The sequence below is a fragment of the Rhinolophus hipposideros genome (genome assembly GCF_964194185.1).
Source record: "Rhinolophus hipposideros genome assembly, chromosome: 20".
NCBI lineage: Eukaryota > Metazoa > Chordata > Mammalia > Chiroptera > Rhinolophidae > Rhinolophus > Rhinolophus hipposideros.
Genome location: NC_138066.1, coordinates 27,034,338 through 27,058,384, shown reverse-complemented (window position 1 = coordinate 27,058,384; position 24,047 = coordinate 27,034,338). Strand labels below are relative to the sequence as shown.

Genomic DNA, 24,047 nt, shown 5'->3' with positions numbered 1-24,047 from the left:
TATTTTTTTTGGCACTTTATTTACATCTATTAGTTTATTTTAAAGAATACAAATCAATAACCAGAAGAAGAGGTACATAGGGAGAGGTCAGGAATGGTCCTCAGCACAGGAATTTCTATCTCCACGAAGCTGGGGTGCACCACCCTCCCAGCACGTGGATGTAGTCACTGGCTGCAAAGCTCTCTCCACACCTCTGGTATATTGTAATGATGAGGGGGGAGAAAGCAGGGGGAAGGCACGCTAGAGAGGGGCTAATTGATTTAGTAATATCTAATCACTTTATTTAGCAATATGCAATAGAAAAAGACAAAGGCAATTAATAGAATGTGCTAATGACAGAAGGTAAAGGTGGTTAAGACTAAACTATATACATTGATACGATGTCACATCCAAGGAGTATACATACATATAATTTAAGAGATCCCAACATGTTTGCTATTGATCAAAAAACCCTTGGCTAAATACACAAATAACATCAGTAAGGAGTATCCAAAAGCAGCAATAACCTTTATAGGATAGTAACTATTACAGTAGATGCCAAAAGCTCACCAAACCGGGGGAGAACAGCACGGAAACGTCATAAATCAAAACTTTGCCAGGTCTGTAGCTGAGAGAACCTCAGGCGTCTCCCACACCGCTGCTTGCTAGTTCCCAAGAATGCTGCTGCTGTTGGCATTGCTGTTACTAGAAGTCAAGGCGTCTTCTGATGCTGGAAGCTGCAAGCTGCACCTAAGTTTTCAAGACGGTAACATGTTCTCAAGAACGTTGCTACTGTTGCAGTCAGTTGCTGTTGTGGTTGTTGCTGGAAGTTAGGGTGTCTTCGAATGCTGCAAGCTGCAAGCTGCATACAAGCTTCTAACATGCTAACAAGGTCTCAAGAAGGCTAAGCGTGGGGAACAACACTGGCGAGGGCGGGAACCAGCCAGACCTCACCAGGTCCGCGGCTGGAAGCCAGGACACCTGGTGTTGTCCGCTGCATGTGGCTGGAAGTCTTCAAATGTTAGAATGATGAAAAATTACCAATGGCATGACCAAATGACGAAAACTACACTGCCAACAGAGATCTGTCTTACATATTTTCTCAGATGTACCTTAGAGCCAAGCTCCTTGTTCCTGCCTCCCCCTGCAGGGATGGCCAGTTCCAGGAGGGTCCGGCAGTTACTGATATGAATGCTGTCCATCCGGCCGAAGGGCCAATTCATCCGGATAAGCAACAAGGCCGGGCACGTCATCCTGATATAACTTGGCTACTTCTTCATCTGCTGATGCGGGCGCAACGGACAGAAAGCAACATCACCCTATCTCCCTCCTGCTGCCAACGAGATGAGGGAGAAATTCTCTCAACCCCCAATCACAGCACAGACAGAAAAGACAGAAAAGCAACCTCACCTCACATCTCCCCTGCTCAGAAGCATGAGACCAAAGGGGGACAGAAAAGGGAGAGGGTGGAGCGGGGAAGAAGTGGAGGGGGGAGAGGGAGAGCGGAGGGGAAAAAAAAGAATTCTTTTAACCCTAAGCTAACCACCACCTCACATATGGTATCAGACAAAAGCCGACAGACAAAAGTTAGTATCAGCCAATGAAGGCAAATTTTCCCCAGCATCTTCCCTACATATACTGGGATGCAATTCTGGAGCTAACCACCTGGGGTCTGCCAGGCTCCACAGACTGGAGGACACAAGCCCAACAAGACTGCCCTCACCAGACACCAGCCACACCTCAGTGGTCCCCAGGTCACCCCCACTTCTGACTGAGTGGCTACAAATCCAGCAGTTTCCCATGATGTCTTAGTCTGGGCTGCTATAACAAAAACACCATCAACTGGGTAGCTTAAACAACAAATATTTATTTTTTCACAGTGTGGAAGGCTGGAAGTCCAAAATCCAGGGGCTGGGAGATTCAGTGTCTGCTAAGAACTGCTTGCTGGTTCACAGACAGCTGTCTTCCTGCTGTCATGGCAGAAAGTGTGAGAGCACTCTGTGGGGTCTTTTGTAAGAACAGTAATCTCATTCATGAGGGTTCCATCCTCATGATCTAATCACCTCCAGTACCATCACATTGAGGGGTAGGTTTCAACATAGGAATTTTGGGGCTACACACACATCCAATCTATAGCATATGACCTTCTTCAAGGTCAAAAATTCACTAGGAACTCAGAGCTCAGAAAAGCACTATACTTTGAATAGTTTTCTTGTAAAGGATACAAATCAAGACCAGCCAAATGAAGAGACACACAGAGTGAAGTCTATGAAGGACCCAAGTGCAGAGCTTCTGTACCCCCTCCCTGTGGAATCAGGGTACATCCCGCTCGGGCACATTACTGCGTTCAGCATGGGATTTAATTACAAAGGCCTAACTGACTGAATCATTGGCCATGTTTCCACTCCGTCTCCAGCCCCTCTCCCCGTGGGGGTCAGGCTGGCTCCAAGTCCCAACCCTCGAATCTTATGGTTGGTCTTTCTGGTGACCAGCCCCCATCCTGGGTGGTCTCAACTTCTAGCATAAACTCAGGTGTGATCCAAAGGGCCCATGAATAACAAAGACACTCCTCTTAAGGGGAAATTCCAAGGATTTACAATCTCCCCACCAGGAACCAGGGTCAAGGGCCAAATTCTTTATGACAGTAGTCTCCCCTTATCCATGGTTTCACTTTCTGCAGTTTCACTTACCCCTGGTCAACCACGGTCCGAAAATATTGTGAAAAATTCCTGAGATAAACAATTCATAAGTTTTAAATTGCACGTGGTTCACAATAATGAGGAAATCTCGCATTGTCCCACTCGATCCCACCTGGGAAGGTGAATCAGCCCTTTGTCCAGCATATCCATGCTGTACGAGTATATGCTACCCACCTGTTAGCCACTCGGTAGCCCTCAGTCATCAGATCAATTAGACATGTTGAGAGAGACCACATTCACATAACTCTTACTATAGTAAATTGTATAGCTTCTATTTTATTAATAGTTATTGTTAATCTCTTACTGTGCCTGATTTTATAAATTAAACTTTATCATTAGTATGTATGTATAGGAAAACACATAGTGCCCATAGGGTTTGGTACTATCCTTGGTTTCAGGCATCCTCTAGGGGTCTTGGAAAATATCCCCCCACAGATAACGGGGGACAACCTTACACAACAACCTCAAACCCACACCTCCACCAACTTCTGCCCCTCTGCAAACAAAGATAAAATCTACCGAACAGAGCCCATCACTGGCCTGGGCTGTGTATTGTTTTATTTTTTGAACTTTTATTATGGAAAATTTCAAAATATGCAACAGTAATAAAGAATATTAGAATAAACCCTCATATCGCATTACTGTTTCGCTCATTTTCTGCTTGTGGCTCATCCTTTCACTCTTACCCCCACTGCTTCTTCCTATATCCATCCTCGGATTATCCTGAAGTAAAGTCCAGAAGAACACCCTATCAGAGAATTCTTGATAAAGAATTCTTACCCTCAGCCGACCTCCAATAGGCTATAGGTCTGCTGAAATCTCAAGCCCTGGGGGCAGGTGGGTGGGGCCTGGACAACCAGAGGCCCGTGGACACTTCATTTGATGACCCCAGCATGACAGGTAACATTGTCTACACACCCTGTGATGCAAGAAAGAATACCAAAAACTGCTTTACTACATTCCAAGCTTCTAAGGCATGTTGACCAACTTTGGTCCTTGCATTTCTCATAGGTTTCAAAAGATCCATGTCTACAGCTGATTATCTCCTAAAGAATCAACTCTAAAGAAGAAGCTAAGAAATAACAGCTCAAATACTCCTAATTAATTAAAAATCAATGGGCGGGGGCAGGATAAGAGATAACATACCAGTATTAGTTATAAATCGCAGATCCATTCTGAGTCATTAAAACAGGGGAAACCAGCCAACCAGTCTTGAATACAAAAACTTGACCCTGACCTTTGGTTTATCATGCCTGAGTGACTGAGACAGTCCCTGATCCCTGAGACAGTATTTTTGTTTGTGCTGCTGGGAATTTCTGACACTTGCCCAGGGTACCAGGGGGCATGTAGGAGGCATCCAAGAGGCATCTCCTCCACCATAGGTTGCCAAGAGCAGTGAGCAGTCATCCGTATCTCCCCATTTGACTTACTCCGCAAAATGAGAAGTCAGATGAATGCAAAGATTCCTCCAACTCTAGAACTCTAGGGTTAGGGAGCGGCCCTACAAGGTGAGGGAATGTAAGGTCGGAGACAGCAAGGGTATGCTCCTCAATTTACATCTCCAAAGCACCTTGCACAGAGCTTGGGTTACCTACCAGCCTTTCTTAGAAAACAGAGGGACTCATGCTTCCCTATGCTGAGCTGTTGGATCTCCAGGGAAGAGCCCTCTCTGTTGCCCTCATTTCTGCAGAAGAGAGCCCCAGTACGACCCCTGGGTTCATCTTTGGCATTCTCCTCTAAGCCCCGCTGTTTCCCAAGTATGACTGGGCTTCAGACGAGGCTTGTTTCAGAAGGTCAATGAAGATGCTTTTGGCCATCTCCAAAGGCAGGAAAGAATCACCAAAGAACTATTCTTTCCCGTAGCAAAGGAAGAAAACATTTAAAAACCACATTTCAACTCTTGCAGGGACGGCTTCCCTTTAAAGACGATCTCTCTTCCAAGGAAGTGAAAGTCCTTGTCGGGAGATGACACAGATCAACACTTCGGTCAGGAGTACCAAGTGCTCTGGGCCTGACTAAGAGTGTCCTGGAACTTTAGCACAAGGCCAGAGATGCGTTAAATTCTCAAATATCCACATGAAAAGGTCTGGGGTCCTCATTTCTCCAATTGTGACCTTTTCCATACCACAAGGAGCCTGGCCTGAGTTTCGGTTTTGAGCAATCCCAGAGCAGGACTCATTTTACCACAAGAGGTGAAATTTCTTCCCCTTTTAGAAATTTCTTCTACTCTTCCACTTACGTCCTGACAACATCAGGATATAAGGAGCTCAGGAAATTCCAACAGTCCACTCACTCCTGCCCGAGTGGACTGAGGTTATTTTCACTGCACAGCAACACTGCAGTAAAAATAGCCCCTTGTGCCAGAACCCGGGAGCTTGTTCCCTCGCTGGTCCTGAAGTCTGTCTGACCCCTGGCCTGGTCAATTCCCACATCTGGAATTGGCTCAAACAAGGAAGATAGCAGAAGAGGCCAGAGCCAGCGACAGGCTTCTGACGTAGTGGAGGGCCAGCACTGAGTCTGCAGCCTATGGCTGGGATGAACAGGGAGGCTGCTGTTTCCCATGGGATCTGCGAAGGGCCCCTTTGGCAGTAGGTAGTCACCCCCGAGGGTGACGTAGTATGGCCCCTAAGGCAGCCGCACACGGCCTGTCCCATGACACCGTAGCAGGCTTCGGATACGGAGCTTAGCTATCTGCTAGACTGTGCTGGCCACAATGGTATCTACACCAGCCAGGACGGTATCCCACAATCCTGGGGAGGGGCAGCTATCACTGAGGAGAGTCACCGAGAAGAAGGCAAGACACTCTGACAAGAGCAAACCCACCACACCTCTTCAGTTCAGGTCGGGGTCCCTCTTGCCCAGTGGAGTTCCTTGTCCCAAAGCCTAGGATATGGGAAGAAGGCCTCCAGCAAGGCGCCGTGGCTGCAGCCAAAGCATCTCTGCTGAGATGCCTTTTATAATGGGAGTCAGACAGGTTTCCATCCACATGGGACCTGGGGCACCTTGACCTTGAATCACAAACTCACCATACGTTGATTCGTACCATGGTTTGACACCTTAGACGGAAAAGGTTCCTGTTGGATTAAACATTTTAAAATTCTCGACTGGGTAATGAGGTGTGTAGGACAGGAAGGGAGGCAGGGCTATTTTCCAGTGGGGGAAGAGGACACACTACTTCGGGACGTTTTGGTCTTGGTGGCGACCTGCTGTGGGTGGTTTCCCTCAAGCACAGAAAAGAACCAGGAACTGAGCATTCACCCCAACCCCCACATGTGGGTACTGTGGGGGAGGGAGAATAATTCGACAACTTAAAAGACTTTTTTTTTTTTAATCTATAGAGTTGTCTAACCCTATAGAGAGTAATCAAAACACCAACATCTGAAGATTATTCCGGAGAGCAAGGGGGCATACCCCAAGTGGCCTAAGAAAAAACCTGCACTGTTCGAGATTTTCTCCAAGAGGAAAGAGGCATTAATGACTTTACTCCCAAAGCCGTGTCCAGCCACCCAGCTGCCTGGGCATCTACCAGAACTAGGGGAGGGGATGATTCTGCCCTGATGGGCAACAGGAGGCAAAAACAGTTCATTGCCCACAACGCAATCACCCTCCCACCCCTTGCCCTGGCCAAATCCCTCCCTTATCCCGTTTCCCCACCCTCTCACCTTCCACCAACTCTCCTCCCATCCTGTCAGCCCTGCGGATTCTCAGGGGAGCTGTCTGAGAGAGGTCCCCCGGCATGTTCACTAGCGTCTTGGGCATTGCACAGGCAGCCAGCCCGGGGCCTGCCTACTTGGCGGAGCAGAGAGAGAGCGTGGCACCTGCGGAGAACACCCAGAAGGCTGGGTACAGAGCTTCCGTAAAGTCCTCCTTGAACTTATACATCAGGTGGACCTTGTCGCCGGTGACAGCTACGAAGATGACAAAGCCGTGGTCGCAATTGAGAAGCACCCCAACCCGCGTGGCCTTGGTGGAGGGCAGGGTTTTCTCCACGTTGTCGTGCCAGGCGGAGATCTTGTTGTTGAACCATTCCACACACCAGGAGGCGCTGTTGCGGCCCAGCCGGCTCTCGGGACCCTGGCGATCCATGCTGCCGTAGCACACGCCCATCCCACAGAAGTTGTTCTTCTGCAGCTCCACCTCCCAGTAGTGGATCCCTTTCTTGTAGCAGTGCAGGCCTAGCACCTGAGAACAGTATGTGAACCTCTGGGGATGCGGCCGGTAATTCTGGGGCGTCTCCGCCACGGAAGCCACGGTGTAGTTCTCCGACAGCGCCACCTTGTGGTAGGCAGTGTTGTAATCCAGGATGACTTTAACGGCGTCTGAAAGAACATTACCCCACGCAATCAATTACAGGGAGCCCACGGTGCTCTCACGTTTAAACCTTTCCTCAACTGGTAGTATTGAGTTTTATCCATCCATCCATCCAATCCATCCAATCCATCCATCCATCCAATCCATCCAATCCATCCATCCATCCATCCATCCATCTACACATCCATCCATCCATCCACCCATCTACACATCCATCCACCCATCTACACATCCATTCATCCAATCCATCCATCCATCGAATCCATCCAATCCATCCATCCATCCATCCATCCATCCACCCATCTACACATCCATCCACCCATCTACACATCCATCCATCCATCCAATCCATCCATCCATCCATCCATCCATCTACACATCCATTCATTCAATCCATCCATCCATCGAATCCATCCAATCAATCCATCCATCCATCCATCCATCCATCCATCCATCCACCCATCTACACATCCATCCACACATCCACACATCTACACATCCATCCATCCAATCCATCCATCCATCCAATCCATCCAATCCATCCATCCATCCATCTATCCATCCACCCATCTACACATCCATCCACCCATCTACACATCCATCCATCCAATCCATCCATCCATCCATCCATCCATCCATCCATCCATCCATATATCCACCCATCTATTCATCCATCCATAATTAAAGGCTAACCGAGAATGCAAAATCCCAGAGAGCACGAGGTGTGGGATCCAGAGTCTGGCCGAGGAAGTGGCCTTGGGGAAGAAGACAGAGAAAAGCAAGGGTCTAGATTAAAGTGAGAAGACTGAGAGGATGAGGGAGTCCCCTTCTGGAGCACCTCTCTTCTCTGTAAAGCAGTGGAGGCTGGGTGGGACAGGGAAAAGACTGAAGTTATGGCAAGTGGGAAGGTTGTAGAATGGCAGGGGAGTTGACAGAAAAACGAGAGCGGGCATGCTGGCAGTGGGATGTCTTGGGCACAGCCACCGGCTGCAGGCGCTACTCACACTCCAGGAGTTCGGGCCTGGACTTGGCTAAGAAGGCCTCCAGCATCTTGGCCTTGAGAGACGCCGAGTTCGGCTGCAATGTGGTGGCTTTGGCTGACACTGGGAGAGGAAACAGAGAGCCATTTCACAACAAACTCAGACTGGACACCCCACTGCCCTTTGCCCACCACCATAACTCACTCTCCAAGACAGCTTGTTTTAAATCCACCATCTGTTCCAGGGCTCCAAAGGTGGGAGTCTTGCTGGGTGAGGCAGCAACAGTGGCTGGGAATGAGGGAGGAGCAACATGAGTTGGGGACATGACACAGGGTGACCTGATGCCTCTAGTCCCTTCAAAGTTGATTTTCAACAGCCACTTCTACAAACACACACCGGGACAGCCAGGGCAACACAGATGAGTCCAGACAGGGCTACGCTCATCTTATTCACCTTTTCATATACACCTGTCCTCACCTCCCACCTCAGGCCTGCCTGCTGTTACAGAACGTAATCCTAGCTAGAACTGAGGCTCCATCACAGAACCTGACAAGACAGGTCCGCTTTCATGGCCAGCATTTAGTTAAGCACTCAGGCAGTCTCAAGAAACAAGCAGAGCAGAAATGTATAACTTACGAGATTTCTTGGGTTTCTTGTCTTCTTCTGAAAAAGAAAATTTTCAGTATTAAGATATGTTAAAGCACAAGAGAATGACTTCCAAAAGACCATTAATAACATTTATTTGCATGCATGTGACCCCTCTAACGCTAGAATGTTTTAACTTAAAAAAAAGGTCAACAGGCAAATGATTCTATGGTGACAGAAATCTGCATCAGGGAGGGTCTGACTAAAAAGGAGCATGATGGAATTTTCTGGGGTAATGAAAATTCTTTTTAATCTGATTTGGGTAATGGTAACACAAATGCATGCATTTGTCAAATTTTATCTAACTGTACATGTAAGATCTGTGCATTTTACTGGAGGTAAACTGTATCTCCATTAAAAAACAAAAAAAAAAAGGCAAAAAAAAATAGAGCCAGCAAGGAAAAAACAAAAACTGTGCTGGCCAAGTATCCCAATAGTCTAAGAACTATTTGGAGTGTGTGCCTATGGGAACTGAGTTAGCTAAAACAGTGGTTCTCAAAGCAGCAGCATTACCTGGAACTAGGTAGGAAATGCATAAGAAATGCAAATTCTTGGGCCCCACGCCAGGCCTCCTTCAGGTCCACATGGCCCCATAGTTCCCTCTTCCTCCCACTTCAGAGTTATGTTCGAGTTGTTTTCACTCTCCACCCCATTCCCTCACTTTCCACTCCTTTACCGCCCCATCCAATTGGTTGAGCATCTTGGGAGGAACCCATGCTGTGATGCCGACTTAGGTCCGCGGGCCCCTTCCCAGTCAGAATTCTTAGGAGCTGCATCTACACTGTGACTAACCCACCCCTCCTTGCCTATTTCCCCATCCCAGTCTCATGGCCGGCATCCACATCTTGCTAAGAGTGGAGCTTGTGATCTGGGGCAGCGATAAGGCAACCCACAGGAGAATGACTTGAGAGGGATACAGGTTTATAGTACTTTTTTACCTACTCCTTTACTTGCCTTTTCACACAAAGTGCCCTTCCACATTTTCCGGCGTAGTGGAGGGCTCCCTCCTCTACTTAGACCGGGCATCCCAACCCCTGACTACTCCATTCAGGGACTGATACCAAACATTTGTCTGCCAAAAACAACCTAAACACTAAAATGAACAAACAAGCAACCAAGAAACCCAGAGTTCACTTACCCCTGACAACCCAGTGGTGTGGCTAGCACTCTACAGTTAATACTGACTTCGGGGAGGCAGTATAGTCAACAGTTCAGGGGCATATTTATAGCCTTTAAAAAGCTTTGCCAGGCTGACCCAGTGGCTCAGGTGGTTGGAGCGCCACGCTCCTAATGCCAAGGTCGCTGGTTCGATTCCCACATGGGCCAGTGAGCTGTAGGTGCTGCCGCGGGCTGCTGAGTGCTGCTGAGTGCTGCTGTGGGCTACCGTGTGCTGCCATGAGTGGCCAGCAGCCAGCGTGAGTGGCCGGCAGCCGGCGATAGAGCTGCCGTGAGCTGCTGTGAGTGGCTGACCGATGACTGGCGACTGACTGCCTCAGCCAGGGGGAGCACAAGGCTCATAATACCAGCATGGGCCAGGGAGCTGTGTCCTACATAACTAGACTGAGAAACAACGGCTTGAACCGGAGTCGGGGGGTGGGGGGGTGGGCAGGAGAAGGGGGAGGAAGCTTTGCCAATCCGTGTCCCATGTGAACCTCACTCATAATAATCCTGTGAACTTGATATCATCATGGTCCAAATTTGACAGACGAGAAAACCGAGGACCATTTTTCTCCCCAGCACTCAATGGCATGTGCCATCTCAATGAGAGTAGCCCTAAGGGACCAAAAACTGATTCTTGGGGGAAGGGGGAACAGTGAAAAAAAATCTTACTCTTTTTATGTCCGAAAGCACAGTATATAAACATATATACCAGATACGTGTAGTATTAAAATTTCATAGGCAGCGACGATTAGAAAAACAAAATTTCTTAAATGGCTGAGGCAAAGGGAGAGGAAGGCAATAATGAGAAGAAAAAAAAAAGGTTGACAATCACTATGATAGTAGAAGCACACGACAACTCAGACCGAAGAACTCTGAGCTACCAGCGAGGTTTAGCCTCTGCTCCTCTGAGACTTCTGCAAGTCTCCTCCAGGGTGTTCTGGCCAAGTGCCAGAATGTGGCGGTCGTAAATATTGCTCAAGACAAGCCAGCTTTGGTAGCCTTGCTGTTCTAGGCAGCTTGAATATCTACTGCTGATGGGCCAGTCCTCCCAGGCACCCCAGCGGAGCTCCTGCCACAGCTCCCTCAACTTCTACTCTACGAAGCCACACTTGACTCCAGATGCGCTCAGGGTCCCGAGGTAACTTGGGATGGGCTGTGCCCATCTGGAAGGAGCAATGACACCTGTAAGAGCCCTGGCCAGTGACAACCATGCTGCTGCCACAGTGACAGTGGGGATACTTACTCGTGACCTTCTTCACAGGGCGTGACGGTTTGTTTGTGGGTGCCGTGTCATGCTCTGTAGAGCCCCCTGTGCCAAAGAAGAAGGGGTTAGTTTATGTGGCTCCTCCAAACAAACCCCAGGAGCCAGCTTTGCCATAGGCAGGCGGGTCGTGGGTTTACAAAGACAGTCATTTCATGGACCTTCCCCATCCCATCATTTGCAAGAGCTAGAAACCAGGTAACAAAAGGACCAGTTTGGGATGTCCTCCCGTTTCTCTGGCTTCAAATGTGGCTGGGGTTGAGTCTTTTCTCCATCGGCACTCAGCACCAGGACCACTAAACCCTCGCTGAGCTTCAGGCTCTTCGTGCACAAACACATGAGGCCCTTTCTCATAATGATGAGATAAAGATGTCTCGTATGTAGTGGTAGTTCCTTCCCTGTGGATTTTCCCTCCTGCCTCCTCCCCCAGACCAGAGATCACCGAGGTAGCAGGAAAACAAGTCTGCATGTCTAATTCATCAGCGGCTTTACCCTCTACCATGAGGTCAAGCCACGCCTATTGCAGAGGGCCTTCTGCAAGGACTCCTGGCTTGCCAAGCTGAAACTCAAGACCAGTCCCCTGGATTACAAAGTTCGCTATGAGCTAGGCTCTGTGCTGGGCACTGGGGAGAGTGGTGGGTGGAAACCTGACCTAGCCCTGCCTTCCTCGGAGGGCAAATCACAATCTGGTGGGGAGACAGGTGGGAACAGCAAGGCAGACAGATGTGCAAAGGGCCCCAAGGGATGATAAGGATCCCGGGATCTAGTCAAAGGAGGGGGAGTGTAGTCACACAACAGCCTAGCCAACTGTCCCTCCATGTCTTTCCTTAAGGAAAGAAGAGTCTGTGAGATTGTGCCTTTCTGGGACTCTGTTCCATCCTTGTGTTTACACCTTATGTCTCTCTGTCTGATCCCCAAAAGATGATTTGCAGCCAAAGACGGGTACGATATCTCACGGGAGATACAACCTAAGCCAGGCGGAGCCAAGTGGGGACCCCCAATGAGCTGCCTTAGAAAAATAAGGGAAGGGGCCTCGCCTCCCCTTCCCCCTGCCTGGGAAAGTCTGTTGCTGGCCCTGGCTTTTCCCTTGCAGCTGTTTGTGAGAGAAGTCATGAGGACAACAAAGATCAGTTCTCTCACTTATCTCAACAGAGCTGTTACAATATGAGAGACTTGACCCTGAGAAGGTACAGACCTTAGGTAAGACATCATGGGAACTTGTGCTTCAGCTGTTTGAAGGTTAAAATAATTGGCTTGGGATGTTTCTATAACATGATATGTGAGTCTCACAAACCGTGCCAAAAACACTGCTACTCCCTTGTATACTTATCAATAAAAGCCTCCAGTCGGCTTTATTCAGGGCTCCAGTCCTCTGAGACTGAGAGACCCCTGGCCTTCTGAGAGATTTAACAGCATTAAGTCTCTGTTTGTTTCTTTCTTAAAAACTTAACCCAAACCGCCCCTTCTCGCCTCCTCACTGCCCTTGTTGCGCGGGACGCGACAGGGGAGTGGTGACTGAGAGGTATGCTGAGAAATGTAATGTCTCGACTGCTCTGCAAAGGGTGAGAGGAGTTAACTGTTGAAGATGGTGGCATGTGATCCAGGCAGTGGGAAGAGCATGTACAAAGGCCCAGGAGCAAGGAGCTTAGTGTATCTGAACACAGCGAGAGGAACACGTGAGGGGGTGCTTTGGGGCTGGAGAGACAGGGCCTGACCAGGCCGGGGCTTGGAGGCCAGAGTCAAGAGTCTAGTCTATCTATGGTGATGGAAGAAGAACTGACTCTGGGTGGTGAACACACAATGGGATTTATAGATGATGTAAGACAGAATTGTACACCTGAAATCTATGTAATTTTACTAACAAACGTCACCCCAATAAATTAAAAAAAAAAAAAAAAGAGTCTAGTCTATAATCCGAAAGCAATGGAAATTCCCTGAAGGGGATGAGGAGGAAAAGGTTCCAGCAGATGGATGTGTATCCTGAAAAGCTGACTGCAGCAGCAGTGGACGCAGAGGGACTATTTAGGAATCTGCCACAGCTGAGGGCAACAGCGATGAGGCGGGTGGTGGCTGGTGTCAGTCCTGACAAGTGGACTGAGTCAGGAGACATTCAACAAGCAAAGTCTGGTGATGGACTGGATATGGGGGGAAGGCAAAGGGAGTAGGAAGAAGGAATTCCAGGTTTCTCTGCCCCAAAACTTGCCGTTCCTCCACCAATACACTGACAACCCAGAGTCTATTGAAAACCCATCTGAGCCAGTCTGAAGCTCACAGACAAAAAGGGCCCGTCCAGAAACTCCCATCATAACATCAAGCCCCCAAAAATGTTTTAGGAAGGACAGCTACCATCTCAGGAGGAAGTAGACACACCCCACGCCACCCCCCGTACCTCCTCAAAAGGGGACAGATGTCTCAGGACCCCTGAAATTCAAGCCCCAACACTCCAGATCAAGGCCCTGTCTTACACCCTAAACTGCTGAGGGGACCCACCCTGATTCAGGGATCGCGGTGGGGGAGCGTGGGGAGTTGCTAATGGTTACCTGAGACAGTAGAATCTTCCAGCTTCTTATCCTGGAGCTGCCTGAGGCACCGCTTCAGCTCATTTTTGAGGTCTGTGGTGCTCTGGCAGACACCCTTTATCAGCTCGTGATTCAGCTCCACCTTGGGGACATAGACTGACTTTGTTGAGATTCCTTGCAGTTTTGCCGCTTTCTGGAACAAGCCAGGAGGTTAGTGCAGGCAGCTCCAGGAAGCCAAGGTCTGAGCTCAGGCCTCAAGACCCCTGGGAGGACCTTCCCTGTAAAATTCAACCAGCCTTCTCAAATTACAAGCCACAGGTCCCCAGGGGTTAAGCTGCCACTTTAAGACCGTGACCTGGAGCTGAAAGGGCCCGCAGAGGTTGCTCACCTGACAGATGGAGAAACTGCAGTCTAAAAATGACAGTGTCCTGCCTGGAACTCTGCCAATTAGTGGCAGGGATAAAGTTGGGACCCAGGTCTCGCGATCCCCATGGATGGAGAAGTACAGGAAACTCAGGACCATCTCCAACCCTCGAGAACCAGCCCTGAACACATGTTCTGAATATAGACAGGGATGTGTCCAGGGTGCAGGATTCAGCCAGAGTACAGCCGACAAAAAGTAAGCGTCTTAGAGAAGGTCCCAAACTTTGAGACAAAATCAGGTCACACAGTATCAAGAGGCTCAGACGTGGACTCAGAATCCTTCTCAGAGAGCTCGAGGCAGTTACTCCAACACACAGGAAAGAGCACGTGAGATGAAACTTAATGCCACCCAGCCTAGGATGGACAGAAGTCCATGCAGGGACAGAAGGTTCCCAGCCACTCCTGTACCCTCCCCAGGACCTGACCAAGAAATCGGGGCTTTGAGGGGTCGTACGTAGCATGTCACCTGATCAGTGGGGCTCACCGGCACACACACTGCATGCCAGGCACTCTGCTAGGCGCTGGACGTGCCCAGAGGAAGACGGTAATAAAGGATGAGAGACACCCGAAAGGAGCTAACAGCCCAAAAAGACATGAAAACAAGCACACTGAAAACTACGTCATTGAGTGTCATAGCAGGGGCGGTACAACATGCTCTGGACCATCAGTAATAGCAGAATAACGCGACCCAGGGAAGACGGGGAAACTGGAGTGACCCTGGAGAAAGGACAGGATTCAACAGGCAGAGAAGGTCAGCCACGGCATTCCCATCCAATGCCTGGTATGCCTGGGGAATGGTGAGAGCACAGAGCTTGGGCTAGGAGAGGGTGGCAAGAGATGAGGCTGCTGGCAAAGGCAGGGCCCGGTCATCAAGGGCCTTGTAGGTCATGCTAAGGAACGTGAAGTCAGAAAGGGTAGGGGGGGTCTGTACTTTTGAAAGACACTCCCAGGGGTTGTGTGGAGGAGGGATGGGGGGAAGAGGGTGGAGGCATATGCAGTAGGCAACATTCTAAGATGACTCCCAAGTTCCCCCCCGCCCCCCGGGGTACGCATCCTATATAATCCCCTCCCCTTGAGAATAAGCAGGACGGTGAATGTGATAAGATGTTACTCCGGTGATTAGGTTATGTGACATAGCAAAACCGAAGAAATTTTGCAGATTAAGATCCCAAATCTGTTGACTTTTGAGTTCATCAAGAAGATGAGTCTCCTGGATGGGCCAGACTCAATTAGATAAAAGCCCTTAAAAGAGGGGCTGGGCCTTCCTGGAGGGAGAAATTCCCCTGCTGCTTGAAGAAATAAGCTGCCAAGCTGGGAGAAGGCCACGGAGCGAGGCCTTGCGGCCGCCTCTAGAAACTGCAAGGGCACAGCCACCAAGAAAGCGGAGAGCTTAGGCCTGCACCATAAGGCACTGGATTTTGCCCACAACCAGGCGAACTTGGAAAACCACCCTAAGCTCCAAAAGGAATGCAGCCCCCCCAACACTCAAGACTGCCGCCTGTGAGACCCTCAGGAGACAAGCCCCCAAGCCATGCCCAGAAAGTGTGAGACAGGAAATGTATGTGCTAAGCCATTGCGTTTGTGGTCAGTTGTCACACAGCAGAGAAAACTAACACAGTGTGTCTCAGGGGTGCTTCCAACGACCTCTCACAGCCCCCACTCCTTGAGGCCCAATGGACCCTAAACCAACAGCCTAATGCTCGACGGGAAAAGTGTTCAACAATGTCCTCACCACGACCCACCTCCAGAAACTCGAACTCATCGGCTTTAGTCAGGGCAAGTTCAATGTCCTCCTTCACAGTCTGGATCTCACTCTTCTTCTTTAGGAGAATCTGGTAAATGTTGTCAAACTTGCTGCTGACCCTCTTCTCCTCTTCCTTTATCTTCCGTGTGCAGCTGGCCTCAGAAGCTTCAATGAGAGCCTTCATTTCCAAGTATTCTTGTCTGAGGTGTTCCAGCTTCCTTTGTGCAGCCTCCTAGGAAGGTCGAGACAAGAGGGCGTCCATCAGACTGGCCAAAGGCTAAGCCTGCGGTACCAACCGCTGGTGAGAGGTGGAACACCAGGAATGCTTCCCGGCACTTCGTGGGAGTACAAAGGGGCACCATCGCTTTGGAGAGCAATTTGGCAATACCTAGTGAATTTAAAGGTGCTCATACTCTATGACACGACAACGCAATCCAAGGAATATACTCGAGAAGAATTCTCAGACACCTGCCCCAGAGACACACACAAGAACGTTTATACACGGCATTGTTTGAAGTAGCAAAACCCTGGAAACAGGAGACTGACTACATAGGCTGCGTATTATTCATAGGAGGGAATATTAAACAGTAATGGAAAATAATGAAATGGGGCAATGTATGGATAAATCTCCATGAGGGAAAAACAACGTATAGAAGACACACAGTACTGATGCTCTTTATGTAAAGCTTAGAAAGAAACAGAACGGTAGTATTTATTGCTAAAGGGACGCATACATACGTAACAGAAGTATAAAGAAATCCAAAGAAGTGAATGAATAAATTCAGGATAGCAGTTACTTCTGGAAGAGAGGAAGGGGGATATAAAAAGGGAGAAGCAGAGTCGGAGCTTCAGTGCATTGGTGATATTTTCTTTAAGCTGGGAAGCAGTTCACAGATAATTTTTCTTTTAAAAGAAAGGATATAAAGCTGCTCTAGAAAATTTCTAGAGAATGTCATACTGCACTGTTCAATACGATAGCCACTTGCCGTAGCTGTGGCTACAGAGCACTTGAAATGTGGCTAGTCCAAATTAAGATGTGCTCTAAGTGTGGGGCGGCCAGATGGCTCAATTGGTTAGAGCGTGAGCTCTGAACAACAGGATTGCTGGTTGGTTCGATTCCCATATGGGCCAGTGAGCTGCGCCCCCCACAACTGGACGGAAGACAACGAGCAGCTGCTGAGCTGTCGGAGGGGCGGCTGGATGGCTCAGTTGGTTAGAGCGCAAGACCTCAACAAGGTTGCTGGTTCAATTTCCACAGGGGATGGTGGGCTGTGGCCCCTGCAACTAAAGATTGAAAAAATGGTGACTGGACTTGGAGCTGAGCTGCGCCCTCCACAACTAGACTGAAGGACAACGACTTGGAGCTGATGGGCCCTGTAGATGGGCCCACACTACTACCCAATATTCCCCAATAAATTGAAAAAATTTTTTTTCTAAAGGCTCTAAAAAAACGATGTGTTCTAAGTATAAAATACACATTGGCTTTCAAAAACTTAGTACAAAAAAGGCACTATAAAGTATCTCATTAATACTTTTTTTTATTATGTGGAAATGATAATTTTTGGATGTACTAACTTAAAATGTGTTACTAAAATTAATTTTATCTGTTATTCAGATTAATTTAAAGTTACAGATAAGGCTCATGTTATACAGTACTACTGGACAGCACTACTCTAGATCAGAATCAAACATGACAAACGAAAACAAACATGAGAGGGGCAGTATACAGGGAGACTGAAATTCAGCTCTTTCTTTACCCAACCCTTTACTCTGCTGCCTCCAATGTGCCTACCAAAGTCCCCCAGTGTTCATTCTCCTCCTTTTCCTCTAAGTAAGAGAATACCCCTAAAGTCTCAGATGGTCACATGGCTACCCAGCCACAGACTACATTTCCCAGCCTCCCCTGCGGGTAGGCTTGAGCAAGTGACTAAGCTGTTCCTAATGCAGCATGAGCAAAACTAATACATGCAATCCTCTTCTTCTTTGTCTCATTTCTTTGTTGCAGGCTGCAACAAAGATGTAATGGTGATGTAGCTTCAACCAAAGAGATGAGGAAACACCCTATAGAATAGTGAGGCAATAAGAAGAAAAGGTTGCTGATTCCCTGAATGATCACGTGGAGCAGAGCCATCCCACTACTCTGGGTTGTTCACGTCCGGCCTTGAACTATCACAGTGAACAAAATAAACTTCTATCTTATTTAAGCCTCTGAATTGGGGGCATATCTTGGTTTCAGCAGTGTAGCCTGCTCCCCAACCAACATAGGTATTTTCATGGGCACCCTGTCATTTAAGCTTCAGTCACCTTCAAAAAGAAGTTGTGATTCCATTGTGCAGATGGGAAGAGATCTACCAACATGACCAACGTATCACAGGCTCGTATGTAACAGAGCTGGTATTCTAACCCAGATCTCTTCTTTTTAAGCCACAGCTGCCACAACAAAACTGGATGCTGCGGCTCCAGAACAGGGTATTAAAAATCAAATCCTCTTTCAATATAAAAGCAATGCAGCCTTATAAAAATTATAAACACTAGAGGAAAAAACTATCCCTAATTCTACCACTCCAACATGCACTACTCTCTTTTTAGCATACTTCCTTCCAGTCTTTTTTTTAACCTAGAATTCCTGTAATGGGTTGAATAGGTGCCTCCACAAAGATATGTCCACATAGCTCTGTAAATGTGACCTTACTTAGAAAAAGTTTTTACAGATGTAATTAATGTAAGATTCTTGAGATGAGATCATCCTGGATTACTCAGGTGGGCCCTAAATCCAATGACAAGTCCCTGTCAGAGACAGAAGAGAAGACACAGAGGGAGGAGGAGGCTATGTAAAGACAGAGGCAAAGATTGGACTGATGGAGCCACAAGCCTGGAATGCCCAAGCCACGAGAAATTGGAAGAGGCAAGGAAGGCTTCTTCCCTAGAGCTTTTGGAAGGAGTATGGCCCTGTTAACACATTGATTTGGGACTTCCAGCCTCCAGAGCTGTGAGAGAACACATTTATACTGTTGTAAGCCAAGTTTGTAGCAATTTGTTTGTGTAGCCCTCAAAAACAGATACACTTCCTTTTTATGAACAGACGCAATTCAGTACTTCCTGGTTTTTTTTCCTGTTTTTCTCCTACTTCAATTGTAACCACTGTCTATATTACTTCTTTTCAATCCTAGTTTTTAATGATTCCCCCGAGGTTGGCCTTGTAGGTGGTCTTTGGTTTGGGTTTGTGAATGATCTTTCCTAGACACATAGCTTCTTGCATGTTTGACAAGGTTGATGCTGAATACTGACACTGTGAATGCACAGGAGCCTTGTGGTGGTCAGAGCCGAGCCCGTTGGTTGTTTGCAGCGGGAGGGTTGGTTTGAGATGAGATCGATTCCTGAAGGCCAAGGAAGGCCCCTGGGCCAGGGCTGGTGGTGGAAAGTCTGTCACTCACCCGTACATCCTGCTGCCTGGCTCTCACCTCCTCTAGCGCTCTCGATGAACCATTGATCTGACTGTACACGGTGGTCAGTTTATGCTTTAGCTTGGCCTGTGGAGAAAACAAACCAGGGTTAGAGAACACCTCGGCCCATCCTCCCACCGGCACCCAACACCAGGGACCGCCCCCTGAATCTATCCCACAGGTGTTTCCACCACCCCAAGTCTTGACTGCTTGGAGCTTTTTAAAGCATTCTCATATTTACTGCCTCCCCCCATCCTCTTAGGGGGATGATACTGTAAAGAAGTTATGAGTATAGGATTTGGAGCCGGACAGACCACGGTTTCAGTCCCAATTCCCAGCTGTCCAAGTATCTCTCACCTGTCTCCTTGACCACCAAATAGATACAACTGTTCCCACCTCACAGGGCTAGTGGGAGGATTAACTGAAACAATGGAAGTCTTCCGCACAGTGCCTGGATCTTAGTAAGGACAAACTAAATGTCAGCTTGTATTATTATGAGATTTTGCACCAGGACCCATTTTACAGGTGATGAAACTGAGGCAAGGAGGACAGCAAGGTGGCCAAGCTCACACACAGACAGAACAAGCTGGGACAGCTGCTTCAGTAATGGCAGACGAGGTCACTCAAACCAATCCTCCCGCTGCAAACAACTAAAAAAGCAGACAAAACATGAGGAGGTAGGGTGAGGGGAGAATCTGCTAAAAGATGATAGAGAACTACCAAAGCAGGAAAGGATTACAGAGGCAAGATCCAGAAGAAAACCCAGAGAGATAAGCCCGACATCTGGGCTTGTTCTCCCAGAGCCATCTGCCAATTCCGGAAGACAGCTGTCAGAGAGCCTCTGTCAACCTCAGCGAGGCAGGGGGACAAAAATCAGAGTCCAAGGCTCACTTGGTGACCCCACAGGTAGGGACCTGCAAGGGCCACACCCTAGGAATTAAGGATGAAAAGGAGCAGACCAGCCCACTGTCAGCTCAATACCTTAAACGGAAGTAAGGTGATTCAGAATTGCTAGGCCCCTAGCCACCTCCAGAAACAAAGGTCAATTACTCATGAAGGAAGATAGTATCATCTGAGGCCTCTTAGTATTTGTATACATTTTCATAATATCTGATTCCCCTACCTCCCTGCTCAGACGAAATGTTGGGACATAGAAACAAGAAGGAAAATAAGCAATTTTTGTGACCACCACCAGTCACAAAAGCAGCCAGTATTTATTCTGTGCTTGCTACAAGCCAGGTGTTGTTCTAGTGCATTAAGTGTATTAACTTATTTAAAGCTGAAAACAAAACTATGAGGTAGGAGTTACCTGCCCTCTATAGATGAGGACATTGAAGCACCGAGTAATGAACTGGTTTGACCCAGGTCACGCAGCTATTAACTGGCGTTACAAGATCCTGGTGTTTAAAATTATAGACATGTATCGAAACTGACCACACTGGAAATTTCTAGAAAAAAGCATTTACTTCCCCTAACGAGCTGGCTCAACATACGCTGGCCCTCCCTTCCCATTTCCTGCCTCTCCCACTCCCCTGGAGATAGTCAGGGCTGAACTTGACCTTGAACCTAGATTTGAACAATCCAGTTTGACAATCGCATGTAAGGGCAGAAGCAGAGTCCAAGGCCACACTAAATCGACCCTGAAAGCCCAAGTCACTAATGATGTTTCAGATTTGACCTCTATGACAATGCCCTTTGACGTGGCCTCTAACAGTGGCCAAGATAAATTGGACCAAAGGCTGAAGGTCAGGCCCAGGCAGGTCTGGCCTCGCAGATCTCAGAGCTGGAAGAAACCTCAGAACACCAGGGGGCTGCCAAATGTTTCACCTCCGAGAGCCACTCTTAACCATGAACTCCTAAATTCTGTATTTTAAAAGATTTTATTTACCATTAATCAAACATATATGACAGTCCCGATGGTAGAAGGGGGTCCACACCACTCCAGACAAAAGGAAAGTGGCCCAAGGGCTTCGATAGCCACAACAATCCCCTAATCAAGGTTAGAGAACTTTCTGAAGTTCTGAGGATCCCTTCACAGACTGGGGACTTGGGTCCTCCACACGGGAGGCACTAGTGATGGAGACCAGCCAGCCTCCCAAGGCTGGGGCAATGCCCAGCTGGGGCTGGCTCTGCCACCAGGAGTAAGCAGCAGCGGGGCTAGAAAAGGAAACTGGTGAAAGGACTCAGCCAGGACAGTGGAGAAAGAGGGGAGATGGAGGGGAAAGGCCTGTTACAAGTATTAAAAAGCCAAGTGTGTTCAGCACACAATCTGGGCGTAGAAGCCAGCTCCCGGCCCTGGAGGCTGAGAGAACTGTGGCTCTGAGACAGGCTGACAAGGGGCCTCCTGCCTCTACTTGCCTTCTGCCTCCATCGGTAAGAACTTCTTAGAAAGGACTTTCAGCAGGAGCCAGGCTGCCCTAGTCTTCATGGGCAGGCCCAGGCACCCTGAGGCAAAAAAGATCCGGGCCGCCTGACACTGCCCAGTGAGTTAAGGTCTCCCTCTCCCCTGGGAGGAGTAACAGCAATGAGCCTTCACGATAAAACACAGTTTATAGATTGCTCATTTAATCCTCCCAATCACCTTCGGAGATAGGTACTATTATTGTCCGCCTTTTCAGGATTTACCCAGCTAGGAAGCAGAGCCAGAATTCAAACCCAGGTCTCAACATCCAGCTCTGGCTGGAGCCTGTGTCAGCCAGCCCCTCCGCCTGACACTGGGCCTGCCTACAAAGCACGTCCCACATAGCTCCTCTCTCCGGAACCTCCCTAAATGGGAGCTGTACTAATCCCATTTTACAGATGACGAAGCTGAGGCTCAGAACTGCAGTGACTGGCCCTAAACCACAGCTGGTATGGGGCAGAGAAGGCCTCCTGGCTCCAAAGGCTAGGCAGGTTCTTTCCTACGACAGTCGGAGACCCAGATGGCTGGGCCTCAGATGGTCGATTCTCAGGCAGTGCCTGGAAGTCGGGCTTCTGAGACTCAGGGAAGAAGTCCAGAGGAGCCCAGCTCAGACTGGGAGAAGCAGGCCCGGCCAGAAAGGGGCTGTGGCAGGATAGAAGCAAGGCCTGCAACCCAGTCCTGCATGCCACTGCAAACTTCCCCCAGGTCTCAGGTCTGCTTTGACAATATGAGGACAGGTGACAGTGCTGTAAGAATCAAAAGAAATCAGGGCGCGCTTTGGAGCTTAAACTGATAAAATAAAAGGTGATATGATTACAGCTTTTCAGCCTCTGCCGTAAGTCCACAGGGAGAAGTTATGATTCTCCAAAATCACTAAAATCACCACAGACCTGTAAGGCCCCTTAGGAATCCGCCAGGTCCCACCTCCTCACATTACTGATGAGAACTCAGGCCCAGGGGCCAAATCCTGTGCTCAAAGTCACACAGCCAGGGTGGAGGGCACTATGGTGCAAGAGCACTGTCTCTTCCTGTGGGTCATATCCAAGAATTCCTGAGACTCAACCCAGCCGTAGGGATCCTCCCTAGTCACTAGAAGTCTCTGGCTCACCAATTGCTCTTGCTCACATGACCTCAATCCTCCAGGAATGTCTTATGCTCTGGACTCTGTAGACTTGGATATGAAGCTGGTTCCTGGGGAGAAACGGCAAACTGTGGAGTCAAACCAGCCGGGTCCCCATGCCTACTTGGCCACTTACTGGGTTCCTCTGGCTAAATAACTCTCTCTGGAACTCCTTTCCCTAACTGACAAATGGAACTAATGATACCCACCTCCTGGTGCTGCCAGGATTTAATGAGGGAACAGAGGTAACCTCCAGGGCTCATATGTGGCATTCTAAACCCTTTGTGAACACCATCAGGCCAAGTACTAGACTTAAAGTAAGCCCCCTCACCTGTGTCTTCTGTCCCGGATCTCAGGCCCAGCAAGGCCCAGCCCCACCCCCACCCCCACCCCCACCCAGGTGATGCAGGGGAGGCGGAGGTGCGCACGGTGGCGTCCTCTGCACAACCCGGCAGGCCCAAGCTGCCCCTCTGCGCCCTCCGCCGCCACCCCCTACCTCCAGGTCAGCGCTGGCCTGACTCAGGGGGACCGGCGAGCAGGTCTTGTGCTCCACCAGGCAGACATGGCAAATGCACTCGCTGTGCTCAGGGCAGAAGAAGTCCCGGAGCCGGTTGTGCTGAGGACACTTGCGGTGTAACAGGTCGTGAACCGGCGGCTGCAGCAGGTGGTCCCGGAAGGCGGGGCTGTCGAGGTGTGGCCGCAGGTGCTCCTGGCAGAAAGAGGCCATGCACACGAGGCACGTCTTGACCGCGGCCTCCTTCAGGCAGTGGTCACAGGCCACCTGGACGGTGGGGCTGGGGGCCGCGGCGCGAGAGGGTGGCGTCCAGCCGTCGGCGATCGCGTGGCGGGCCAGTTCGGCCTGCAGGAACTGATCCACCACGGTGCACAGCACGGTGTTCTTGCGGAGCTGCGGCCGCACCTGGTACGCGGCGCGGCACTGAGGACACCTGTACGGCGCGCCATGGGCGGCCCACGTCTGGTCCAGGCACGACCCGCAGAAGTTGTGGCCGCAAGGAGTGGTGACCGGCTCCCTGAAGGCCTCCAAGCAGATGGAGCACGTCAGCTCGTCGGCCAGGGACAGCTCCGCCATTGCGCTCCTGGGAGGACCGACGGGACGCACTGGCGCGACGGCCGCCACTGCAGCACGAGAGCCCAAAGCCACCAAGAAAACGAAACTGAACGGGGGGAGGGCGGTCCCTCGGCCTTGCAGGAAATCACGTGGGGGCGCGGGAAGGCGGGGCAGGGGGCGGGGCAGGGGGCGGGGCAGGGGGCGGGGCCGGCGCGCGGGGCTCGTCCCCTGGCGACCCGGTGGTCTCACCGCCACGCGGGGTTCTTGGGGCCACCTGCGGAGGAGAAAACCG

The 24,047-nt window shown here is 49.5% G+C and overlaps 1 protein-coding gene across 1 annotated transcript; it reads right to left on the bottom strand.

The window, feature by feature from the left end:
• Positions 1–262: 262 nt before the first annotated feature.
• TRIM25 (tripartite motif containing 25) lies at positions 263–24,023 on the bottom strand. Its single transcript, XM_081027656.1, has 9 exons — positions 23,183–24,023; positions 19,157–19,252; positions 15,721–15,954; positions 13,577–13,748; positions 11,019–11,084; positions 8,606–8,632; positions 8,174–8,257; positions 7,994–8,092; positions 263–6,997 (listed from the first exon to the last, which is right to left on the bottom strand). The coding sequence occupies exons 1-9, from the start codon at positions 23,774–23,776 to the stop codon at positions 6,465–6,467; spliced, it is 1,905 nt and encodes a 634-aa protein (XP_080883782.1). The 5' UTR covers positions 23,777–24,023; the 3' UTR covers positions 263–6,464.
• Positions 24,024–24,047: the final 24 nt, after the last annotated feature.